Source organism: Cibotium barometz, chromosome 6 (genome assembly GCF_041138505.1).
Source record: "Cibotium barometz isolate CiBa-2024 chromosome 6, ASM4113850v1, whole genome shotgun sequence".
Classification (NCBI taxonomy): domain Eukaryota; kingdom Viridiplantae; phylum Streptophyta; class Polypodiopsida; order Cyatheales; family Cibotiaceae; genus Cibotium; species Cibotium barometz.
This window is the reverse complement of record NC_141051.1, coordinates 34,794,957-34,821,154: the sequence shown is the minus strand read 5'-3', so window position 1 is coordinate 34,821,154 and position 26,198 is coordinate 34,794,957. Positions and strand designations below refer to the sequence as shown.

The 26,198-nt window shown below is 47.5% G+C and overlaps 1 protein-coding gene across 2 annotated transcripts in view; it reads left to right on the top strand.

Annotated features, from left to right (window-relative positions):
* Nucleotides 1-26,198, top strand: part of LOC147637675 (putative serine/threonine protein kinase IREH1) — a 181,013-nt gene that overhangs the window by 62,728 nt on the left and 92,087 nt on the right. For both annotated transcript variants that reach the window (XR_015266070.1, XM_086799504.1), the window contains exons 5-6: nucleotides 18,491-18,663; nucleotides 18,786-19,035. Coding sequence is in view for 1 of the 2 variants with exons in the window: in XM_086799504.1 (XP_086655630.1) it covers nucleotides 18,491-18,663; nucleotides 18,786-19,035 (423 nt within the window). In the remaining variant the exon portion in view is untranslated. The remainder of the gene's footprint in view (nucleotides 1-18,490; nucleotides 18,664-18,785; nucleotides 19,036-26,198) is intronic.

The following is a 26,198-nucleotide window of genomic DNA, read 5'->3' as shown; positions in this document are numbered from 1 at the left end:
AACCTGCACATCCTCTGGTATGTGCCAAATCATCATCAAGGTCCACATATAACTGGATGTCGTCTTCATCTTCTGCAGTTCCAGGAAGATCATCCTCTTCCTCTTCAACCATATCCATACTACCACTGTCAAGCCTCTCATCCTGAGTCTCTTGTGAATCAAAAGGATCACTATCATGCCTTCTTTTAAATATCTTGATTCTTTTGCCAGCCACAAGATTCTTTATTTCTGTTCCATCAAGCTCACACAGAGTATACGTGGCATTTCCATGCACATGCTTGACAATGTAAGGGCCAAACCATCTTTTTGCAAATTTTCTTTGAACAGTGAATTGGTTGTCAAGGCTACTATCATACATTAGAACCCAATCACCTTCTTCAATAGGTTTTGGCCGGAGTCTGTGTCTACTATTAAATCTTTCTTTATTTTTCAGCCTTGCATCTTTCAAGCGAGCTTTAGCAAGCTCTACATCTTCAAGCCTCCTCTCCAACTGTCTTATTCGCAATGCAAGGAGGTTATCTCTGCTCAATCCTTCCACCCAGGGCAATACATTCCAAGTTAGAACTACTTCTTCAACTGGCATCACTGGCTTCTGACCATACATTAATTCTGCAGGCATGTATCCTGTCACTGAGCTATGAGTTGTACGGTCAGCCCACAAGGCATATGGTAGCAGCTTTGGCCACTCTCGCATTCTTTCTCTGCATGCCTTAGCCAGAGCTTCAATGATTGGAGGATGTCCTCGCTCACTTTTCCCATTGCCCTCAGGATTGTAAGCACATGTTAGGGACAGTTTGATACCAATTCTAGAGAAGAATTCCCTTACTTCTTCAACATCTAGCTCACCCCTATCAGCTGTTATTTTCCCAACACAACCATACCGGCAGATCACATCTTCCAAGAGAAATTTGCATACTGTTTCCGTACTCTTTGTTCTAAGAGCACGCCCTTCTACCTGATTTGTCAAATCTTCTCTTGCAAGTGCTATATACCGCATCTGCCAAATTCCCAAAGGCATTGTAACTAGATCCACTACCCATTTGTAGTGCATGGCAGGTGGGTAGGTTGTTTGCAAGCCATCACGATGCCGCACATTTGAGTACATTTGGCATACCATGCATGTTTCCACATATTGGGAAATATCCTTGTACATTCCTTTCCACCAATATTTTTCCTTTATTTTGGTAAAGGTGGCCCACACACTTCTATGTCCAGCCCAGAGACTCTCATGGAATTCTTTCACAAGCTTTCCTTGAGTCTCTTTATCACATATGACTCTCTGTGGCATAGCATTCTTCTGCTTAGGATGCTTCCAGAGATACCCATCCTTTAGGAAATAACCATATGCTTTTCTGCGGATCCTCTTAAATTCTGAGTCAGACCAATTTTCTTGCCTTGTCAGAGTACTCAAATATTGACCAATAAGCAACCAATCTCCTTCATATATTTCCTCAATAAAAGACTCAAGTGCATTTGATAGGCAAATATGATCCCCTTTTGCATATGCTGTAGTATAGAACTTTGTACCCACATCATCAATGTCACTAATCATCTCTTTCTCATCTTCATACCTGGCTCTTGATAGCATATCTGCAACTGGATTATCTTTTCCCGCAATATGCTCAAACTCAGGATTTAGTGACTTGATATAAGCAATCCACCTAAGCATAGCAATATCTGGAGTGGTACAACTTGCTATCATCCCAAGAAGTGGCAAGCAATCAGTTTCCACAAGTACAGATGCCCCAATAAGATATTCTTTTTCACATTTTAGAGCAGTGACTATCCCCCATAACTCTCTCTTAATCTGTGGATACTTCCGTTGCCGAAAGCTTAATACCTTTGCTCCAAATCTAATTACATACCTATGATCATCCTCATCATCTTGCCCTACTGCCCATCCTATCCCAGTAGGACTAGTATCAACTGTAACAATCACAGGCCTGCCACACTCATAATCTACCTTTCTCAAAGTGGGTGATGATTGGAGCAAATAAGCTTCCGCATAGCTTTAATATGTACTGCACTCCACAGAAATTTTTGATTTTTCCTCAAAAGTTGATAAAGAGGATCTGCTACATGTGCATAATGTGGGATCCAAATAACATAAAAGACACATGCTCCAAGAAATCTCCTCAGCTCTGTAACATTAATGCATGTTTCCTTCATTCTTTGTATTGCATCTATCTTGGCTGGACAAGGTCGGCGTCCACTAGTACTACAAAGATGTCCCACTATTAGCACTTCACCAACTCCAAACACTGATTTCAGCCCAGATAAAGTAAGATTTACTTCTTCAAGCCTGGATAGAATCATGTCACAATCCTTTATATGATTTGCCACAAACTTGCGGCACCCCTTTGAATCCAAATCCCCATCTTTGTCTTTCTCATCACAGCCCTTTATTGGCACATCATCCAAAAATGGCATAGTTTTTTGTGGTATGAAGTCTCGTAAGACTTTATTCATTCCATTCATCATATGTGCCACTGAGTTAGTGGCTCCCTGTGGTAAGGTACACATCCTTACTAATCCCAAAGGAGTTCTCATTGTGGTCAAGTCCCTGCTTTGTATATCTCGCTGGAACTGATCATATCCCGAATACAGATCACCCATAGAGTATATAGCTTTCCCTGCAAATGCTTCTGCAAACTCATCCACAATTGGACCTGCTCCCACATTCCTGATTGTGACTTTGTTTACAGGTTGCATGTCTTGAATAAAGCGCAATGTCCCATTTTTCTTTGGTACAGTAAACCATCTGTTGGAATATGGGGCACATGATGGCTCCAAGATTCCCATCTTGATCTTTTCTTTTAGTAATTCCATCAACTTTGGCAAGAGAGCCTTTGGTACTGGAATTGGCCGCAGGTTCCAGGGCACATGTGGAACAGTAAAGATCACCATTGGTGCTGTTACACTTGGATCAACACAGCCTATCTCATGCGGCTGAAAAGCAAAGGCTTTCCCATGTTTTACAAGCATCTCCTCAAAGCATTCCCTTTCAACTGGCAACAGAAAATCCTTCTCACCAATCTTCAGCTCTTTTAGAGTTTCTTGAGTAAATTTATGCCCAATTTTCTTCGGATCTCTAAGATTTGGTTGCATAGAAGCTTCATCTATCTTCTCCTTGCTTTCTGGTGGCAAGGGCAAGGCAACTGGTTTCACCTTCTTTGCAACCGTTTTGTACTTTGTATCAACATGAGCATCCATCTCACAATTCATGTTTTTACATTCCACCCCCTCAAATTCCTGGATTATATCATACATCTCCACAGATGACACCTCTATCATTTCATTTCCACCCTGTAAGCATGCTCTTCCTATATCAAAAAGCACATCCATAGTATCTACAAATGACACCTCATCAAGCACCCCTGAAATAAACTCATTCTTCTCCAAAAGACCACACTGCTCAAAACTTTTTTGTTCATTTTGTATATGTTTTCGCATGCCACGCTTCAAATCCTTGCTTTTTACAAAAACCAATGACCCATAGCTGGAGAATCCCTGAAAATTTGCTGAAAAGCTATTTACATTGATTGAGTCCTGCGAGAACTCATTTTTCCTTGTACCATTGGAATCCCGCCTTACAATGGCACCTGGCCAAAATCCCTCATCTCCCTGTAATTCATGAATTCTCTATTTATCTTTGGAAGTGACTGTGCCCGAAGAGACTCACGATTTCTTTCATGGTTAATACAAACTGTCAAAAACTGAACAGCTTTTTTGCCATCTTTACTCCTTATTCTTGCATATGCTGAACCATCATCCAAAACCTTTGTTTCCATCCTTACAGCCGTAATGTAGGGTTGCCCAAGAATGAGGGGATACGATGACATCTCCTGAACAAAGAAGTTCTGATCATCCTTCACATCCCCTATAGTTACCCTTACATTTAAACATGCTGCATAAAGCTCTCCAGATGAGTTATTAGCTGCCTTAATCATCCACCCATGATCCACATCCATTGGCCATTTACATTTGTTGTAGAGATTTTTAGCCATAAGATTTATTTCAGATCCATGATCAATTAGAGCGACATATGGCTCTTCCAAATCACCTATCTTGACAAGGGTTTCAGTGGTTGCTCTTGCCCAATGGCTCCTGGAGTAATGACTCTTTGTAAGAACTTCTTTTTCATCATCCTCTTCCACAAAGCGCACTTGTCGTGCCCCATCAGCAGAGTGATTACATTCCACCACATTTTCTCTCTCTTCCTTTTTCTGTACCTGTACTCCATGAGTTTTGGAAGTGCTTGCCTCCCCTTGTGATGGAATAGATTCAATTATGGACTGCCTTTTCCTTCGTATAATATCAATTATCTCATCATGAAATTCTTTCTTTGCAATCCCCAAGACTTCCCCTAGTGTAAATTCCACCCTGCTGTTTAGAATCCTCTCTTCAAGCACCTTTTTGAGATCTGTTGCAACTTCAATATCAGATTGAAGTTTGTAGAGTGGACTTTTCCCTTTACCCTTCTCCTTCATTTTTGCTGGCACTTCTTCCATTGAAACATCCTGTGGAGGTCTGCTATGCTGTGGAGGCATATGTGATGGCCCAGGATCCTTCTTTTCACTTCCACGTGTAACTCTTTTTGATGGCCCTCCTTCCTCATTTTCCCTTTTACGCTTCTCCTCTACCTGTGCCTCATTATTTTGGCATTTGGCAATATAGGCATGAATAGATAAAGAATCCACAGGCTCCTCCCAGCCAGTCTCAAGACGTATACAATCACCTGCTTCATGCAAAGCTTGCTTCGACACTTTCTTTGACGCAATTAATTCCATTGTTGATGGCCAAAAATCCTCATTCTCATAATCCTCATCATTCTCAAATCCCTGCTTTAATTGACCAACCTTTAATCCATAGGTTGCTGCCTCAACCATAGAAATGGCATGACTAGCAGCCATATCCTCTACCAGCTTTTTCATCCCTCCTTTTCCAAAGTTTGTGCTCAATGGAAGACCAGTCTCTGTAAGATGGATTTTCCCATCTTTGAAAAACACAAGTTGACTTTTAAGAGCTTCTTTATAGCTAGCACAATCCTTCTTTGCATGTTCTGGGTCATCACACCATATGCATCTATATGTAAACCCTTCTTTGCTTTGAGGCCTTTGCATAGAAGCCTGCCCCAATGGTAGACCTTTTTCTTCAATCCTGGACATCTTCAATTTTAGGTCACGCATACCCTTGATAAGCTCATCCATCGGCCCATCTATCTTTGGAATTGTAGCAGCTGGTTTGGGTAGATTCTCAGGGGTGACATCAGTTATGGGGGTTGCAGAGCCCATCACCATTTTATCCCTCCTCCGCTGCCGCTTTGCTAACATAGTGACTGCATCCTCAACATCATTCCAATCACTCTTTAATCCCTGCTCTGTATCCTTATCCTCAAGGAGGATTCCAATTTCTCCTGGAGATCTTTCCCAGCTGCTTGTAAGAAGAGCTCTGTTTTTTCTCTGTCCAAAGTTGCACGCTCTATCCTTGACAGCTGGGCATAGCGCTTCTCAAACTCTCTTAGCAATTCTGTGGCAGAAATTCCCATTTTAGATTTTGTGACCCATTCCAAGAAAGTTCGTTTGGTCACTCGCTCAGAATCCTCCATAAAATATTCATCCTTTAAAGCAAGCTTGAACTCTTCCCAATTTCTGCCACCATGTGCTGTCTGCAATCCTCTTATGCGCTCTCTTATTTCAGGAACACATACCAGCTCGAAACTTCGAACCATATCCTCCTCAGTCACCCTGTTTAGCTCCATCTCCTTTATATAATTGCGCAGGTACTTTGTAATGTCCTTCCCATCAAATTGATCCATCTTTTTCACAATTGATTGTAATGCTTTGGTCGTGGAAATTTGTCCTCTTTCAGCAGCTTGTTGTTGTTGCATGTACATGGTAAACATCTGAAACATCTGCATAACTCCGGGGTCAAAATGAACCCCCTGACCCTCAGAATTCTCAGCCATAGCTTCCCTATATATTTCACCACACTCTCACCCCAGCAGCTTCACGTCGGGTTCACCAAAAAGCTGTCGTGACGTGTGCGGAATAGCCAAGAAAGTACGAGACTTCTAGCTGTGAGAGTTGGTACCAAACCTAACAAGGAAACTCACATTCAAAATTTCCCAAAAGCATAGGACAAATCCCTTCTTGAATTCGTGTTCCAATTGCTTATCCCTTTCCAAGCATAGATTCACTAGCTTCTTTTTCCAAAACTTTCCAGCTAATCACATGTAGGCATAACATAACCTTTTAGTGTTTCCAACATACATGTGACCCTTTTCATTCCATACATCCACTGTCACCATACCCAACATCTCATAATATTCTTTATCACCTGAAAATCTGACTTAAAATTCCAACAACTCACAAACACAAAATGATATATGGCATGACTTTAACATATTCACATGATTTTAAAAGAAATCCATGGCCTGCATTTAGTTCCACTAAGATAGAATCAAAGTCAATTTTCACTAGAGTCCTTGCTGTATTTTTGACTCTTTGATTCCATGTCCCTTGATGCAATATCCTCACATCTCTTCATATCAAACCACCTCAAAACCTTTGAAGGTTTATTGGCACCATGTATTTACAAACGTGGTAGGTAGGAAAATAAATGAAATTTTATCAAGTTTTTACTTATCTGAAGGCGGGGAAAAGTGATTTCATTCGATTTTCTTTGAAAAATAATCTTCCCACACTTCGCTGCAGACGGCGCACAGCCGGCGCATAGCTGGTTTTTGTGAATTTGAAGAAGGCATATCAATAGATAGTAGCAATTTTGCTCTCTAATTCAAGCCCCAACACGCCATCGACAGTCACTGATTGCATGAAATGAATCTCTCTGGTCAAACACGCCTCTGTCCCTCGTTTTTTTTCTGCAGACCCCTTTTGATAAGCACCGCCTGCCAAATCTCTGGTTTTTTCTCTTCTTTCCCGCGAGGAAGTCGGCGCCCATACCACCTTTTGCAGCTAAAATCGTGCTTTTCCCATTTTAAATTTCCTCACTGCGCCTACCATTCCACGCGTATATTTTTCAAGTAATATTCATTAAAAATCAACTTTCTCACACCATAGCCTTGCTACGGTTTCCCACACCACATCAAGGTAGGCTTCATTCGGTATCCTTATTGCATATACGACCTTGCCATCTAAAGCATACGATCAAGACCACAACCATTATGTACCATAAAGTCCTCTGTCTCAGTGCTAATATCTACTCAACCATGATAGGCACAACTTATGAGCAATTCACCATCTCATGGAATCAATAAAGCAGTCACAAGCATAATCCAGTCCTATCAAGGCACAAGGTCTCTGCTAGCTCCAAAATTCTCCATAAGCATAAAAAAAAGTCCTCCACAATTCACACCACACTGTCAAAGGCTTCGAGACCTGGCTCAGCCTCAGCTCATCTTATTGAACCTTATCTACAATATGAACATATATACTCAGGCATCATATAATGACTCATCATGGCACTTAACCCTATGCATCTGGATTTGTATTTGATGGCGTCACATGCATGGTTTCACGCCATAGACGTGCCATGGCACGACACCGTGGGCCTCCCAATTTGTCTACATAATCAGAGACTGCATCAATGTACAATCCAAGACCAATCATGATCGTCCTGTAGTTGCCTGGTACCATGGGGTCCCCACTCTTAAAGAGTGGTACAATGATATGCTCTGTCCAGCTTGTGGGTAAACCCTCACAAATGGCATGATTAAACACATGTACGATGAGCGGAGCCAAAGTGTCTCGTGCATATGAGAAGTGCTCTCCACCTAGCCCATCATGATCCTGTGCCTTTCCATTCTGTAACCTGTCTATCGTATCTAGCACCATCCGCATAGTAAAAAAGGTGTTGCTAGCCGGTCTAGCTCCCAGTGGAGGGGGGGTGGGGGGCTATCCTGGTGCATCATATAGCTCTCTAGCATAAGTATGCCATGCCTCAAGTGCAGTAATCGGAGTACCAGGCTGTCTCTCCTGAAACATCTTCCATGCCCTCTTGCTGTCCTTCCCAGGAAGAGTTTGTAGATCTCCTCTAGCTTAGCCAGATAGGCTTGTTTCTTCCTCCGCACAAGGCGCCGAAAGATCATCCTGGCCTGTCTATGCGTGTGAGACCCAATGGCAATCTCACGATGTAGCTGTGCTCGTGTCTCACGACACTCATCATCATACCAACTGTTCTATGGGTCAGTGCTGCGGGGGTGGGTGGAAGGGATCATAGTGCAGGGAAAAGCATATGAGGCGGATGCATGTAGAATACCTGCCAATGCTCTCGTGATCTCGTCCAGAGAGCTATGCGGAACAAGCCATCAAATACTGCATCCCGATAAACCCCAACTGTCTCAAGTGTAAACTGATATCTCGGGTGCCTAGGTAGATGAGTGGCTGGCCCATCTCTCGGGGATCTACCTACTAGTGTGAAACTCAGGTATGCATGATCGGCTGCTATGCCAGTGGGCCTACTGGAAATCGTGAAACCCTGCACATCAGGTATCAATGAAGGAGATCCCATCAAGTAGTCCACTGTGCTCGCTCCCCCTTTAGAGTTCCAGTGTGTGAGAGCATCTGATCTTTGCCATCTCAATAAGCCATTGTATATGACCAACCCATGTGCACTCCCGAGTGTGAGAAAATGCCTGCCATAATCTGTAATCTCCCCCTCATCCTGTGCTGATCTTTGCAACCCTACATCCTCTGCCGCGATCTCCCGGTACATAGCCTCTTGAGTATCATACAACTCTGTCTGCTCTGTGCCTGTACGTGCATTAAAGTCTCCCAATAGTAGTATGTCTCCCATGCTGGCAAACCTCATGATATCATCATATAGTGGTATATAGGGCGACTCTCCTGATGGTGCAAACCTGGAGTGGGCTGCGGGAAAGTAGCATACCGCCACATATAGCTCGCGGATCCCCTCTCTGCATATTCGGACCCACATGTAGCTTGCATCTGCATCTCTATGTACCACATGTATTTTGTCACGAAGCTCCTCCCTGTAAAGTATTGCCACTCCTCCAGATCCTCTGGTACCTCCCACTGTGCGTGGCTGAGGGCGGAAAACTGATTCCCATCTATAACCCCGGACGTCAGGAAGCCTCTTGTTTGTGCACTGATGGGTCTCCGTATACATAGCAATATGTGAGAGTGAGAGAGAGAGAGAGAGAGAGAGAGAGAGAGAGAGAGAGAGAGAGAGAGAGAGAGAGAGAGAGAGAGAGAGAGAGAGGAGATGAGATGAGATGAGATGAGATGAAATGAAATGATATGATATATTAACGTCTTCAAAAGGCCAAAATGACCTATGAGACCAAAAAGGTTACAACAATTGGTGGATCTGATACAATGTCTGTGTAAGGAAAGCTAAAAACAACTAAACAACTAACTGAAACTGAAACAACTATGAGGAAAAATACGGTACCAGGAGCTCCTAATGGATAACATCTGGGAGGAAAACTCCAACAACAAAGGTAAGCATCATACACATCACTATCCAAAGATGTCTCTCATCGGTCGATGGCGGATATCCTCAATGTCCTCCATGGTGAGTACTCTGACTGGACGTCTCCCATGCCGTGCTAGTATGGTCCTGATCCTTTGTTGTAGTCTCCGCCGGTGTCGAGATGGGCCTCTCATCTTGGGGCGCCTGGACCGCCCCAGCTCTATAGCCCGATCAATCAGTGTACCTCTGGTGCGGCTGTACTCTGGGGCTAGCTGCAATGCCTGCTGACCTGATTGCTCAATCTCTGGTCGAAAGAAGTCTGTAATCTGCCTCTGTAGGTGTCTCTCCCTCTCTGATCCCCTCCCTCTCAGGAGACCCTCTCTATGTCTACGCAGCTCTAGCAAGTACAATCCGAGGCATCTCTGATCCTGGTATCTCATGACTCTAGAAAGTGGTCCAAAGCCCTCTCTGAACAGGCAGTGAAAACGGCCTCGTATCTCATAATATACTGGACAGTGACATATGTAATGTAACTCTGTCTCTGGCTCCATCTGGCACAACTGACAAATCCTGGCCTCAGCTGGTACTCCTCTGAATCTGCCAGTCTCAATCTCTAGCTGGTGTGAGGATGTGCGCATCTGACCAATAGCACACCGTACCCCATGAGAAAGATGAGTATCCATGTAGCTGGGTCTAATCACAAACCCATCCTTCGTGAGCTGGAGAAGATGATCTCTATAGAAAGCCATCTTCGTACCAAGCTTGTGTGTCGGCTGTATCCATGTCCTCCTAGTGTCCAGCTGAGTCAAGTCTTGCCTGATAAGTCTGGTAATCTCTGCCCGTGTGAGAGAGAGGGAGGGTGCATCCAGGGAGTACTGAAATGGAGATAGCCTGTCCATACTAAAGCCATGCAGTTGGAACCAAGCTGTCATCTGTGCATACCAACATGATCCGTCTCCCTGTGATACCAACTGTCGTGAAGACTCCAGGGCTAAGCGAGCATATCTGTCTCTAGGGAGAGCCCAAGTGCTATGTATAAAGGAGACTGATCGAGTGAGTGCCTCTACTACCAATGGGGGGGCAGCCATCTCTGCACGGATAATATCATGTGGTACGGAGGCCTTGGCCCTAATCATCCGGGAAATCATAGAAACCAAGGACCTCTCCATACGTCTCCATCCATCAGTGCTACCACGGCTGTGGTGATCCACTGAGGGTCCCCATATCTCCACTCCATACAGCATGGCTGAAGTGACCAAAGTGTCAAAGAGCCAGAGCTTTGTTCGAGGTTCCTGAAACTGAACCTGCGAACACATCCTCTCTAGTCTCCCCAATGCTGCATAAGCTCTGGTCAATCTGGTCTCCGCTGCTCTCCTCAAGGAAAATAGTGGGCCACTAAAAACCACACCAAGGTAAGTATATGCATCTGTATACTCCACTGTCTCTTGACCATATGTAAAGGTGGGCATTGATCTCCTAACCCACTGTGCTGTGGTGTTAAACACCATCACCTTGGTTTTACCAAGGTTAACAGACAATCCACTGTCCTCTGCAAACATGTGCAATGCATCCAAATGACGCTGCATCCCCTCTGGAGAATCTGAGATCAGCACAATATCATCAGCATACAATAACAGCGGAATCCATGTCCCTGCTAGCTGTGCTCCTCTGTCACCCTCCCGCTCTACATAGTCCGAAACCTCATCCACATACATCCCAAATAAGGTGGGGGAAAGGGGGCAGCCCTGTTTCACCCCAATAGTGGAGTGAACCATCTGAGATATACCCTGGGTAGTACGTACCTGCCCCACAACTGTCCTGTATAAAGCCATGATTCCCCAAATCAGCTCTGTGGGCACTCCCATCTCCTGTAGTCTACGCATCAGTCTGGCTCTCGGTACTGTGTCAAAAGCTTTGCAGAAATCCACAAAGCAACAATAAATCCTCCTGCCATATAATCTACCCTCCTCAATAATAGCTCTGAGTGTCAAGATATGGTCAAGAGTGGAGAAACCTCTCCTGAACCCTGCCTGCCCTGATGCACGTATGCCCTCTCTCTCTGCCCATCTACTCAACTCCTGCTCAAGAATAGATGCATATAATCTAGCCAATGTGTGACCAATCATGATGGTACGATAATTCCCAGGAAGCATAGGATCCCCTGACTTGAAGATAGGCACAATCGTGGACATATTCCAAGTCTCAGGAAAATCCTCACACATGGCTCGGTTAAACATCATAGCAATAAGCTCTGCAAGCATATCTCTGGCATGAATAAAGTGCTCTGCTACCAAACCATCATGATCATATGCTCTCCCAGTCCTCATCCTGTCAATAGCTTTCCTTACCATCTCAGCAGTAAAGAAAGCACACGTCTCTGGGCATGGCTCCGATGGGGCTGGCAGGGGCGGCTGTCCTGGTGCTGTGTACAGGGATGTTGCATACTCACCCCAAATCTCTGTGGAGGTAATGGCTGGTGATGGTGAATGCTCATGGAATAGTCTCCATGCCTCGCCTGAGTCCTGACTCATAAACAACTGGTACAAATCCCTCTCTAACTGAGCAAGATAAGCCCTCTTCTTCCGTCGCACTAGGTGCCGGAAGGTAATGCGTGACTGTCTGTGAGTGGTAACACCCATGAGCACCTCTCTCTGTAATCTGATCCTCATCTCTCTGCACTCCTCATCATACCAACTGTTCTGGGGCATGTTCCCAGATCTAGGCTGACTATGGGGATATGCCTCTGATGCTGCAGCATGAAGCGTCTCTATCAATATCTGAGTGAGCTCATCTAATGGCCGTCCCGGCTCCTCGGCACATAGGCGTTTGTATATCTCATCCGTGTATACGGTGTCACTCTCCCTCGTAAAGGTATAACGAGTGTGTGTGGAGACCTGTCCCAATGGAGCGGTGCTGAACTGAAATGTGAGAGTGAAGGACAAGATAGCATGGTCCACTGCTATTCCAACCGGCCTAGTGCCTACCATAAAATCCTGAAAAGAGGGAATGAGACTGGGCTGAGCCATAACATAGTCCACTGTACTAGCACCATGCCGATGTGGAAAGCTAGTGAAACCGCCCGATGTCGGGAATCTCTGTAGGCCATTCAGGATGGCCAATCCATGTGCAGTCCCCATGTCTATCAAATACCGCCCATACACTGTATGTTCCTCATCCTGTGAGAGTCTAGATAGGCCCATATCCCTAACATCAAGCTCCCTCAGCATCTCCTCTGAGGTATCATAAAATACTGTCTGGTTATGGGTGGTCCTGGCATTGAAGTCCCCCAAGAGAATGATGTCACCATCCCTGGAGAACTCCCAAATGTCATCATCCAAAATAGAAAAGGGAGACTGCCCGCTAGGTGATGCATACACTGATGTACTAGGAGCAAAATAGCATATAGCAATGTAGAGATATCTGCCGGTCTCTGCCCTCAGTCTAACCCACATGTACCTAGCGTGCTCATCTCTGCGGACTATATGTATCAGTGGCTGTAGCTCCTCTCTAAACAATACTGCCACTCCTCCTGAGCCCCGTCCTCTATGCTCTGAACGAGTCTCCTGTCTACAAGCTGTCTCCCATCGGTATCCACTAACATGTGGCATGGACTGTCCAGGAGCCTGATGCGTCTCACAGTAGAAGATGATGTCCCTCCCAGTGAAACTATCCTCAAAAGCCCCTACATCAAGGCGTAGAGATCCATTACAATTCCAAGTAGCAACTTTGAGTGTAGTCCCATAGGTCTCGCGCCGTCATGAAGAGCGCCTCTCCATAATCACCACTCTACCATCTCTATAGAAGGCCACTTTCCCTTTCTCTCGGGCTGCCCTTATCTCGGGCATAACTTCTTTCATGTGGGCAAGTTGCGAGAGTGTGAGGTCATCTCCAAGAAATATTCCCGTTTGCTTGAGTGTAGGACGTCTCTTCAAGAAGTCCTTCTTCGCTTCCATGGAGGGGAAACGAATGATAAGTGCTCTCTCCTTAGAAGAAGATTCGCCACTACCTTCCCTCTTCTTTCCCACTCTCCATGCCTTTGTGTGCGTGGCTTCAATGCCCATCATAGAGAAGAGCTCCTTGGTTTCCCCTTCCGCATCATCACGGTCTTTTAGACCGGACACTCGTACATGTAAGGCCCGGGTCTTCCTCCTTTGCTCCTCTTCAAGGGTCATGTTGATGATGGTGGGAGTGGGGATGGGTGGCGATTCTTTACCTTTCCCTTTCTTGGCGACCTCGATCCATTTCTCGGCCTCGTCCATCTTCTTTTGTGTCTTTGTGATCACCTCCACCCATGAAGATGTCTTCTCTTTATGTTGCTCCTCCTCCTCTCGAATGATCCTCATTTGTTCCTTGATGGTATTCAGCTCTTCAATCAAGGAGGGCTGAAATTCTCCATCCTCAAGCTTGCTTTTTGAAGTGGCTTCCAACTCCTTTTTGAGGGCTGAGATTTCAGCCGCTTGACTTTTAGCATGCCGTTTGGCCTCCACTAGTTCCTCCCTTAAGGCTGAAATCTCAGCCTCTTGCTTGGAAGATCTCTCTTCGAGCTCTTGGATTTTGTCAAATCCCTTCTCGAGTTTGGAGAGGCGGTTTATGATTGCGGTAACGGAAGAGTCGACCATCTTCTTGTTTTCTTTGATAATTGTGCCGAGCTTGTCCTCCACCTTCACGAGCTCCTCTTTAAACCCGGTCTTGGCCATGACTTTTTGCAGAACTTCCCACAACCAATGGACTGAAAATTAATCCATGACAGCAGTACGAAACAGCAGCAACAGGGGAGGGGGGGGGTCAAGTCATGCAGGGGGAAAGGGAAAGAGAGGAGATTCAGCAGAGAGAGAGAGAGTTATGTTGCTGCCTTGGGGGCCTGAGGAAGGGTGGGTGGGAACAGGCGGCCGAACCAGCGAACAGAGAGAGAAAGAACAGGCGGCCAGCGGGAGGGATGCGGAACAGAGTGAAGCGGGAGAGAGAAAGAACGTGGGCGAACCAGCGAACAGAGAGAGAAAGAACAGGCGGCCAGCGGGAGGGATGCGGAACAGAGTGAAGCGGGAGAGAGAAAGAACGTGGGCGAACCAGCGAAGAGAGAGAGAAAGAACAGGCGGCCAGCGGGAGGGATGCGAAACAGAGCGAAGCGGGAGAGAGAAAGAACGTGGGCGAACCAGCGAAAAGAGAGAGAGAGAGAGAGAGAGAGAGAGAGAGAGAGAGAGAGAGAGAGAGAGAGAGAGAGAGAGAGAGAGAGAGAGAGAGAGAGAGAGAGAGAGAGAGTGTGAGTTATGTTGCTGCCTTGGGGGCCTGAGCAAGGAGATTTGCAGTACCATAGCAGCCTGGCACATTTGGCATGCTAGATGCAGCGAAGCCATCGAGGGTACCCACACTTCACTGGAAGAGACCATTAGGAGCATATGGCTTGATATCATTGACACTCTGCGCGGTCAGTGGGGAAAGTTACAGGGAGGTTTTGACCTCATGTGGAAGCGGTGGGAAGCTTTCTTGAGGCTTTGGAGGCCTGGCCCTTTCCTCACAGATAGAGGCAGTGACCCCATTTGGCATTACAGACCACCTATGTGGTTGTTGCCCCCCCCCACCCTGTATGAGATAGCCTTCTCCTCTTAGAGCAGCCAGCCAGAGGAGAAGCGTCTCTTCCCCCTTATGATCATGTGATTCCCACCCTTGAAAGTGGTGAGTCTGTATTTAGCCCTTCGTGGTTGTATATAGCCCTTTGTGGCTGTTTTTTCTTTAACTAATAGAATGATCTTTTTCCCGGGGAAAAAAAAAACGATGAGCCATGTAAGGAGGATCATGACACATTCCTCCATCACTTTAGACGTGAAATCCTTTGTCACACATACCTATCTTGCATTAAAACAGAAGTCCATCCTTGATGGCATAAGAAGTCACTATATCACCATGTTGCAATTTGTTCCACACGAGCCGAAAATCTCCATCAAAAGCATACATATCCCTCATAACAGTGAAATCTGTATGATAGATTATGGAGACATGTATCTGGGGTCTTCTTGATAAGGCATCAGTTGCCTTATTTTCTTTCTTAGGTGTGAATAATCTGAAAATGAAATTGTGCCAAATAGTTGGCACATCTAAGATGCTTTTGAGAGATCTTAGGTTGAGATAGAAAATACCTAAGGCTTTGATGGTCTGTTTTGATGATAAACTCACCACCCAAGAGGTAATGCTTCCAAATCTTCAAAGCATGGATGACGGCCATTAACCACCGTGAGCGTTGAGGACTCCGAACACACTGTCCAGAGAATAGCCACTGGGCAGCCAGCCGTGCTACAGGTGCACAGCAACGTATTGAGAGAGGATTTTTGACGGGACTACCACGGGAGCGTGTATTAGGCATGCAAAGAGGACACAACACAGAAAGAGGATGCAACGCAGAGGAAAGGGTGAGCCATCAGGACTCCTAGTTTTGAAAGTCCGACCGGGCGTGCCAAATTTTAGTGTACCTGTATAGCAGGTGTGGCTGCCCGGCACACTAGGTGGTGGATCTTCTTTGGATAGTGTGTTCAGAGTCCTCGATGCTCACGGTGTCACAAACAGGAAAGGGGACCCGGAACAACAATAATAGACCAACACTTCAAATACCAGACACAGAGCATGATATCACAGCGGAAGAACAATATAAAATACAATAACACCGCATTGAGCTGGAATGGCCGGCCCCCCGTAGGAACTTCTTTATTCACACAGAAGCTTTTACATGATACCAAGATGTGGGTGCATACAACACTGGATTTTTCACAAAGCATCAGCACAACTCTTGCCAAGATATCTATCCAATGCCAAGATATAAACACAACACCAAAAGCCATCCCAAAAACTGTCTCAAAACAGTCCCATAATCAGGTCATAATCAGTCCATGAAACAGTCCGGTACGGAGCCGAAAACAGCCCCGAATTCCCTGCCAAATCAGCCCCAAAAGGGCTCTCAAATCAGCCCCAAAATTCTACTCCATAAACAGGCCCAAATCTGCCCATGACAAGGCGAGAAGAGAGAGAGAACTGCCTGTTGTACGGCCAGCGCAAGAGAGAAGAGAGAGAAAATCTGTAGTCGGCCAGGAGAGGAGAGAGAGAAATACTCCAAGAGGGGTGCGCATGGCAAAAACAGCCCCAATCCTTGTTATAATAGAGTTGGAGTAGCTATATTTGCAGCACTTTTCCCTTTTTGCCCAAAAAAGGTGAACTTGCCCAAAAATATCAACTTTATGCTTTTCTTGGCTTGTACTCCAAGTTTTGGCCCAAAATTTCAACTTTTATGCTTTTTTGGGCTTGTACTCCAAGTTTTAGCCCAAAAATATCAACTTTTATGCTTTTCAGCCCAAGTTTCATGTAGGCGCCTCCTTTTGTCCACCCGTTGATGCCCAAAATAATAATATATGCAGCCCTTCATTATGATGTGTGAAAACACTGACTTATAAACATTATAAGTTACTTTATTGATAAGAATCCCATGGTGCTCATACTGTATAGCCATCTTTTAGGCCAAACTTTGCCAGCAAATGCTTCAACTTTCGATTGTGGAAAATCCCCGTTCACACCTTGGTTCCGCTCAGTGTGTGAAAACACTGGTTAAGGCTGGTGAAGGGAGTCGGGACCAAATGGTGACATCCCCTCCGTCTTATAAAGTAGTTGTCAGCAATTGTATAAGCCTGATACCACTATGACATCCATCAAGTAGATGCATTGCCAATCCTGAATATTTCATATATTCGGCATTAAAGCCATAAATCGAGATCCACGATCCAAAGTCTGATACGGGCACAAGAGCCAACCGTATCGAGAAAGAATATTTATCCATATTCCTGATGTGTGAAAACAGTGGCTTATGAACATTATAAGTTACTTTATTGACAAGAATCCCATGGTGCTCATACTGCATACCCATCTTTCTGGCCAATCTTTGCCAGCAAATGCTCCAACTTTCTTCTGTGGAAAATCCCCGTTCACACCTTGGTTCCGCTCAGTGTGTGAAAACACTGGTCAAGGCTGGTTAAGGGACCAAATGGTGACACACGGTGCAACTCAGAAGACACTATGTAGCAGAACACAACACAAGGAGAGACGAGAGTGTGGAAGGAACGAGAACACCTGCACTACTTAGAGAAAACTAAATCATGTCCTTCACTGTACCATGCACACTTAGCAGAGGTCACAGTGAAGAGGACGACAGCTCAAAATGATGACAAAACACAGGGTACAAGTGGTATGAAGGATGAGCATAAGGATGTCCTCCCACGGTGAGATAAGGATGCAGAATAAGGATATCCTCCAAGATGGGACGAGTGGCCATATATGCTTGGGGTCGAGCCGGTGGCATGTCCTATCTTTGGTGGATGCGTTGGGTGGCAGCGTAGCCTTTGGTGGAATCTCCTATCTCTGGAGACGCCGGTGGAGGGTCAGGTGGTGCTGTCAGTGCCATTGGAGCCTTCAATGCACCTCACTGTGTCGGTTGTGGTGCGTCTCCAGTTGATGATCCCAATGCTCGGCGCCTCCGTTGACTCACTCTGACCGCCACACAGTTATGCTTTTGCGGTGGTCAGTCTGTTGCTGTGGTGGACGGTCCATATAGGTATCTTGGTGGACAGCCCATGTGGGCACCCTTGGTGGACAGTCCCGCCGTCACTTCTACGATCACCTTTGGAGGACCATCACTGCGTGCCCCCACTCTCGGTCCATGTGGGCACCCTTGGTGGCGTCAGTGGGCTGAGCAACTTAGACCATACTTAGCTAACAACCAAACACTAGTTTTGGGCTTGTAAAATATTGTGAAGGTCAGTCCATAGGTGTCATACATTGCTTGCTTGCATGACCCCCATTATTGCATTAAGGAATTGAAATGGGTATTGCTGGCTAAGCCTTTAACCAAAGGCAATGATGCATGTGCCCTTAAAGAAAGCTGTTACAATTACTCTAATCACTAATCTTTTGTAAGATCCACAGTAGGAATTTCACCTATGAGCACATTTGAACAACCTTGGCTCAAGGTTTTCTTTTGGTCCTTGGGCTGTTTCTGCAGATACGTGAGCTTGCTGATATCGCTAGATGTGTGGCGAATAAGAATGCTGTTGATGAAGGGGTTTTGCATTACCTAGCTGCTTGCATGCATGACCTACAGGATATTTTGGCTCATAGTAAAAATGAGGCCCTTGCTGTAGGTACATTTGGGAAACGTATAGAAGGGCTTCTGAGGTAAAGCTGTTGTGGGTTCAAGTTTTTTGGGAATGTTGGTTGCTAACTTGCTTGATAAACTGTGTTTTGTTCTTTTGTTAAAAAGACTTGGTTTCTGTGTTGGATGGTCTTGGCTTATGCAGGGAGAAGGACTTGTTGGTATATGAAGTGGTATCTCATGAAAAGTCAGTTATAGAAGGTAGCTTTTTCGAGGATGATGGCATTGTCACAGATGATAGTTTTTATGACCTTAGATCAGCACCATCACATCCCTTGTATAAAGATCGAACCACGATAGACGATTTTGAAATACTTAAGCCTATAAGTCGTGGTGCATTTGGAAAGGTGTTTTTGGCCAGGAAAAAAACCACGGGGGACCTTTTTGCAATAAAAGTAAGCATAGAAAGTGGGAATTTTGTGGATTCTGTATATTTATGGTGCATATGTATGGGACAACCATTGATTTTTCAAAAGTTGCAGAATGAATGCAGTTTGAATAATTATCAACAGAGATTGTTATAATTTACTGCCACACACGTACACATACACATGCATGCACACAAGCACAAGCACCCGTGCACAAATGCATGGAAACATGAATGCTAAAGCATAAGGAGAAGTTGGTCTTTGGCACTCTGGTGTATTGTCCCTGTATTGTCCCTCATTTCTAACAGTGGAGTGGCTGGGTTTCTAGCTTCCTTAACAGTGAAGAGACTTTCTATTCAACCTTCTATTCAGCCACTCCATTTCTAACAATGGAGTGGCTGGGGTTTTTAGCTGCCCTGACAGTAAAGAGAGCTATTCAACCTGGAAAGGTGGGAAAGCACTGTACAGTTTCAATAAGGCAAAAGGGAACAAATCAAAATCTCTTTAATTTTTTGATATACGTGTGTGTGTGTCCAAGAACCCCTTTTTGAGAAGATTGGAGGTGATAAGCTTCCTTAAAGTTGTGGAGAGTGCTGATAAGGGAGCATACCAGGTGGAAATTCCAACACCCGGCCCTCTGGGGATGAAAAACAAGACCAAGAAACCAGTGCCTTGCAAATCAATGACCTCCTTGAGCCCATTTCATATCATAAGGGCTCTCCCCTGGATGAGGATGAGAAAGCCTAAACGAGATCATGAGAAGATTTAATTCATAATCTATTACATCAGATTCTAGTTGGGTTTCAAGATCGTGACGGATACTCTGGAGATTTCCATATAGGTGGATTTGTTAGGTGTGATGATGTCCAGAGTGATTTTCTGTCAGCATGCTATTGTCACTTTGCTCTGAGCCATCCCTCTGCATACAAAAAAATATTTCCTGGATATTATTTTGTTTTTACAAAAAAGAAGTCTTCTATGAAGTGTAACATAACTTACAAAAGTCAAGTGTCAGCCTAGTAATAAGGATGACTCCTTGAAAAATCATCACTTCTGATCTTTATGCACAATACACAATAGAGAGAGAACTAATCGGCAACACTTGGCACAGATCATTCTATGGGTACATGATGACCGCTCGCTGAAGCTTTCGCGCCCCCGCCCCCCCCCCCCACCCCCCCCCCCCACCCCCCCCCCCCCACCCCCCCCCCCCCCCCCCCCCCCCCCCCCCCCCCCCCCCCGTGCTCGAGCTGCCTTCGCCCTTCCCCGCCTGCTCGCACCCCCCCTCCCCGCCTTCGAGCCTTCGCCTCTCCCTGCGTGCTCGCATCCCCCCCCTCCGCGCCCCTGTGCTCTTTGCGCCCATCGCCCCCCCTTTCGTGCCCATCGCCCCCCCTTTCGTGCCCATCGCCCCTGCCCGCCTGCCCCCGTCTCCTTCACGCCCCCCGCTCCCCCCTTCCTCTGCGTCCCGCCCCCTGCCTGCCCCCGCCCCCCTTTCGCGCCCCGCTGCCCGTTTCCCGCCTCTGTCTTCCGCCCCTCCCCCTCTGTCTTCCGCCCTTCCCCCTCTTCCCCTCCCCGCTCCGCTTTTTCGTGCAGCTTGGTTCTTGCAGGACCCTCCGTCTTCGCTTCGCCCTCGACTCAGCTTCAGACTCTGATGGAGGTTCCTCCCGCCCCACCTCAGAGGGACTCTTCCGCAGCCCCCTCGCCCGCCCTTGAGGGTACCCCCATCAGGCTTTCTCTTTCGCCCGAAGAGGAAGCGAGCCTCGCCGCCGCAGAGGTGGAACACCTCCAGGCACATTCCACCATTTGCCGTATAGTTGGCACTCACCCCAGCAGAGGGGAGATCCGGGATCTTCTCTAGGCCCGCCTTCTTGCAGATGTGGGCAAGATCCTGGACGTTCAGTTACTGGGCCGCGGACACTACCAGATTGTGTTTTATATGCAGGTAGGTCGGCCACCTGGCCAAGGCCTGCCCTCGCAGGAGACCTCGACCTTCACTGCAGCAGCAGACCTCCGATGGCCCGCCCACAGATGCGGCTCGGCAGGCAGCCTCTGGGACACCTGCTCAGCCCACAGAGACCTTTGATTGGCAGCCTGGACAGGGGCGCCGTAGAGGGAGACAGCCACAGCAGCATGCCCAGAGACCGACGTAGCAGAAGACACAGCCTTAGCATCATTGGGTTCCAGTGAGGAACAGCTTTGCTCCCCTCTAGGAGGAGACCCCAGCGCAGACTGAGGATCAGGAGATGCCAGCACCCACCCTTCTTCTCCACCCCCCCCCTCCCCCTCCCCCTCCCCCTCCCCCCCCCTCCTGCCTCGCTTCCACCCTCGCCTCCTCCCGTTCCCGCTCCCGTATTTTCAGCGTCTCCTTCCCCACCCCCTCCTCCCCTCCGCTCGCACTGGCAGTACCCTGGCGCTCACCTGCAGTCCGGCGGGCACTGAGCACCGACCTTGCTCGTGCACCGTAGAGGAGACCTACCGTGCCGATTTGTGCTTCACGGATATCCTCTATCCGCAGTCGGGTGAGTAGTCTCGACACTAGACAGCGCTCATAGGCTTTCGACTACTCCTTTACACGCCTTTTTGGAGCAGAGGGCCCCCATGAGCCAGCACCCATGAGAGTTCATGTGGTGATACCTCCGGCCCGAGGGGAGGAGGCACTTGATTCAGCGGTGGCCTTCTCCTTCCCTCTTTGCGGCACTAGCGACCTGGAGTGGACTCTGGATCTCGCTCTTAGTATTTTGCAGACATAGGCAGTTGAGTTTTCTCACCATGTGAGCGATTTGGAGATGACAGACGTGATAGGCCGACTCTGGGAGTTGGCACATTTCTTTGATACCGAGAGTGCGGATGCCTTCGGGAATCGACACTTGGTGGTTCGCATAGTGGCAGACCTATCGCGAGACCCTGGCTATGTATGCATACATGAGGTTTCTCTCTCCGAGCGGGAGGCAGTCGCTATGGGACATTGCCACTGGCGCTCGGTCCGAGACTCTTGCAGCACACCGGGTGGGCAGATTCGTAGCCGCTCGGATGGGGACTCTCCATCCAAGCCGCTTGTGAAGGCCCGCCGTATGGCTGAGACAGCCTCCACCTCAGTAGGTCATCCATGAGCATCATCTCATGGAATGTACAGGGCCTTGGCGGCGCACACTATGTACGTTATCGTGGTTGTTTGAGGCAGGAGCTTCAGAGATGCCTGGTTCGGGGCAGTATTGATATTCTGATGATGCAGGAGCACCATTTGAGTGAGAGCAGGATTCGGAGATATGGTTCGGTGATGCCTGGTAGATGGGACACATTTTGGTCTGCAGGTTTTGGCCCCTTGGGTGGGCAGGGAGGAGTATGTATGGTCATTGCGGATGTATGGCGGCAGGCCATTGTGGATCGCGGGGTCATTGTGCCTGGTAGAGCGCAGTATGTTATTCTGAGGATGCACGATGAGCATTTTGGTGTGCTCAATGTCTATGCACCCAATCATGCTAGTGCCAGAGCAGAGTTATGGACCCTTGTTACAGATGCATTGCCCGAGGCCGCACATTGGTGTGTCGGGGGAGACTTCAACATGCTGGGACCTGGCCGATAGGGTGGGAGGCAGTCATGTTATAGTGCACGGCACGGAGCTTGTAGCTTGGGAGTGATTTTGTATGACACTGCGGATCAGTGATGCATGGCAGCATGAGGCTTTCTCCCATTCTCAGGACAGTCTTAGTTTTTCTCGGTCGGATCGCCGACAGGGAGGGACTAATCTATCACGGATTGATTGCTTCTATGTGGACGACAGGTTCGGGGAGCGTGGTGGCTCCGTTGGCATTCTCGCTGACACCTCTTTTTCAGACCATGCGCTAGTTATTTTGACACTTAAGGAGAGGACACGGGAGACCAGCTTGCAGTTGAGGATCCTCTGCAGAGAGGATACTTACAGACCCCAGTCTTTTTGAGGACATTGAGAGGATATGGCATGAGACACGAGAGCGAGAGCGTCACTTGAGACGTAGCCTTGCTTCGCTCCAGCGTCTTCAGGAGCAGCAGCCTACATGTGAGTGGGTGGCGTCCTAGCTGAGCCAGGCACGCCAAGAGGTTAGAGAGGTAGAGGAGCACAGACACGAGTTCTACTATCATCGCCAGGCATCTCAGTGGACGCAGCTTGGTGATAGAGTGACTGGGGAGTTTTTTGAGATCACCGGACCCCGCCATGCTCGGAGCAGGAGTACGCCAGCTCAGGAGGCAGGACGGACCGTTAGCCAGTGAGCCCGGGAAGATTAGAGCTATTGCCACTGAGTTCTATAGAGACCTGCTTTCAGCGGAGCCAGCCACGGAGGCACGTGATGCTTGTAGACAGACTGTGTGGGCCCATGTGCAGAGGAGGGTCACAGATTGTATGCGCACAGTTTTGGGTGAGCCCCTTTCAGAGGATGAGCTTGTTGAGGCTTTGAGGGTCCTTCCGCGTCATAGTTGCCCTGGGGAGGACGGTTTGACCCTGCCTTTTTTATGCGCTATTGGGACCTTTTGGGGCCAGGCCTCCGCAGGGGTTTTCAGTATGTTTTGGACACTGGGGTGATGCCACAGAGTTTTTCAGAGGGCTTGATCTTTCTTATCCCCAAGGGGGAGGGAGTGTCAGATGATATTCGGCATTGGAGGCCTATTACGATCCTCAATACTGTCTACAAGGTCCTAGCAAAGGCCTTGAGTTTGAGGATCCAGCCCTTCCTTGGGGATTTGATTCATGCTACCCAGACAGGATTCGTCAAGGAGCGCAGTATCCTTGACAACATTTTCACCTTCTGGGAGGCGACGGCCCGAGCTAGATTTCTCGGTGAGGACTTGGTCGTTATGCTTCTTGATTTTGAGAAGGCATACGATAGAGTCGATTGGGGTTTTCTAGAGGACACTATGCTTCGCCTGGGTTTTGAGCCAGATTGGATTCGAGGAGTGGCGGCTCTATATTCCACAGCTCGTAGCCAGGTGTTGATGGCAGGTGGACGGGGGCCGAGTTTTGAGTTGACCAGATTAGTCCGTCAGCGATGCCCTCTCGCCCCGTTCCTTTTTCTTTTCTTTGCAGAGGCTATAAGCATGTGTTTGACAGCAGAGGAGGTTGGTTTGAGAGGACTCCAGCTTCCAGTCCGAGGAGAGGACCTGCTCGATTCTGAGTTTGCTGATGACACGGGATTGTTTCTGCATGGCCAGGAGGCCAATCTACAGAGGGCAGAGCAGTCGCTACAGGTTTTTGGTGTGGCTTCGGGAGCATTGATCAATTGGCGCAAGACAGTGGCTTTTTGGATCAGTAGCGCTCCCGCTCCGGCATGGAGCCCAGACCCGGGTTTTAGATGGATTCCTCCTGGCACAGCAGTGCGGTATCTGGGATGCCAGATAGGACTTGATTTGTCACCTGAGGAGCAGATCACCCCGCTTCTTCTGAGCATTTGGAAGAAGCTTTTATATTGGAGTACAGCTCGGCTATCCTTGGTTGGGAGGGTGGTGCTGACAAATCAGGTGCTTTTAGCGACTATGTGGTATATCACGTCTTGCTGGATTTTCTCGAGCTCTTGCATCAGCCAGGTACAGAGGCTGATTAGGAACTTTCTTTGGTCTAGGCGGGATGGTCAGCCGGCCTGGGCTAAGGTTGCCTGGGCAGTTATTACTCTTCCGCTGGGCCAGGGGGGCTTGGGCATTATAGATCTAGCTGATCGGAGTAGAGCCTTGTTGGGGAAGCTTATTGTTCGGGGGCTGCTTCCAGGCGATGAGCCTTGGAAGGAGCTTCTTTTTCAGCGGCTGCAGGCTAGAGCTCCCCCAGCAGGGGGCACTTGGGCACCAGAGATTTGGTGTATCTTCACAGAGATGAGGAGGACATGCCTCAGTAGAGGATGGGAGGACAGATTTGCCTTGAGTATCCTGCGAGCTTGGGAGTTGCTGAGACCGGGGCTTTCTCAGAGACCTCCCACTTGTGATGAGGAGCGGGCCAGACAGCTGCTCATCTGGAGCCCCGCGGTACGCACAGAGCAGGGTCATATGCTGGGTTCTTGGCCTCGTCTAGCCTAGGGACCATTGGCGACAGGCCCAACGCGCAGTTTTGGAGATTGGCAGGCCTTTTGCAGTCTCCCGGAGGAGATCCAGGCGGAGAGGCTGAGTCACTTCAGAGGGGGGCTCAGGAGGCACTCACTGAGGAGTGGTTCACGCCTTTCGAGCCAGCGGCCCCACGGTGGATGAGAACCTTTACACAATTGGAGATCCTGATTGCTGTCAAAGCTTGTACTGAGGATGGTAGATGCCTCTACTATGAGATACAGGATGAGGGCAGACTTGAGAGAGTGGAGGCGGAGTCGCCTTTGGTTGCAGAGTGCATCTTTCAGGGGATATGGGCAGTGGTCACCGCTTCTCGAAGTGGCATATTGATCCAGACCTTGCAGATGTGGACTCTGATTGGCGCATATGGGCATATGCTGCGCGCCCCTTGGCCCGGCTCAAGGTCCCTGGCGAGTACGAGTGGCCTGGCTCAAGGTCCCTGCCTTGATTGGATCTCTGCTCTGCCTTCTTATGAGCAGGAGAGGGGTTTTGTAGCCTAGTGGGCTTTTGTTATAACTAATGAAAGGATCTTTTCTCGGAAAAAAATAATAATCACTTCTGATGATGCCAAATGATGCTGGTAGCCAAGGAAAAGAGAGAAAGAAAAGGAAAGAAAGATAAAGCGCCTTGAAAAGACCCAAAGGGTCTGTGAGACCAAACAAAGTTTTACAATAACTCCCTGCGGTAACGATCATGGAAAAAGAAAAACATAGAAAACTAGCTACATGTACAATGATGATGATAATAGGCGTCTCTGGATACATGTGAGGAAGCTCATGTGTGTATAGTATCATCTTCATCCATCAGAATATCCAACATAGGGGAGTCATTTACTGCGCATAGCCTTGCCATATACAGAGAGAAAGAATGAAACATATATTAAGGTCTTCAAAAAACTGTAAGGGTCTAGACCAAAAAGGTGGTACAATGTATCCATGCTGAATATTGAACCATGGAAAAGAAAAGGCGTTTGAAACTAGCAACATAAGATAAAAAGAATCCTTGTGATGCTACATGATGACAATATGTGGTTAGACAAAGATATCCTCCTCCTCCAGAATAGGGTGCAAAGCAGCCATAGTTCCCCTCTTTGATGGGAGCACGCCATGTCATCAAAGGATATCTGCGGC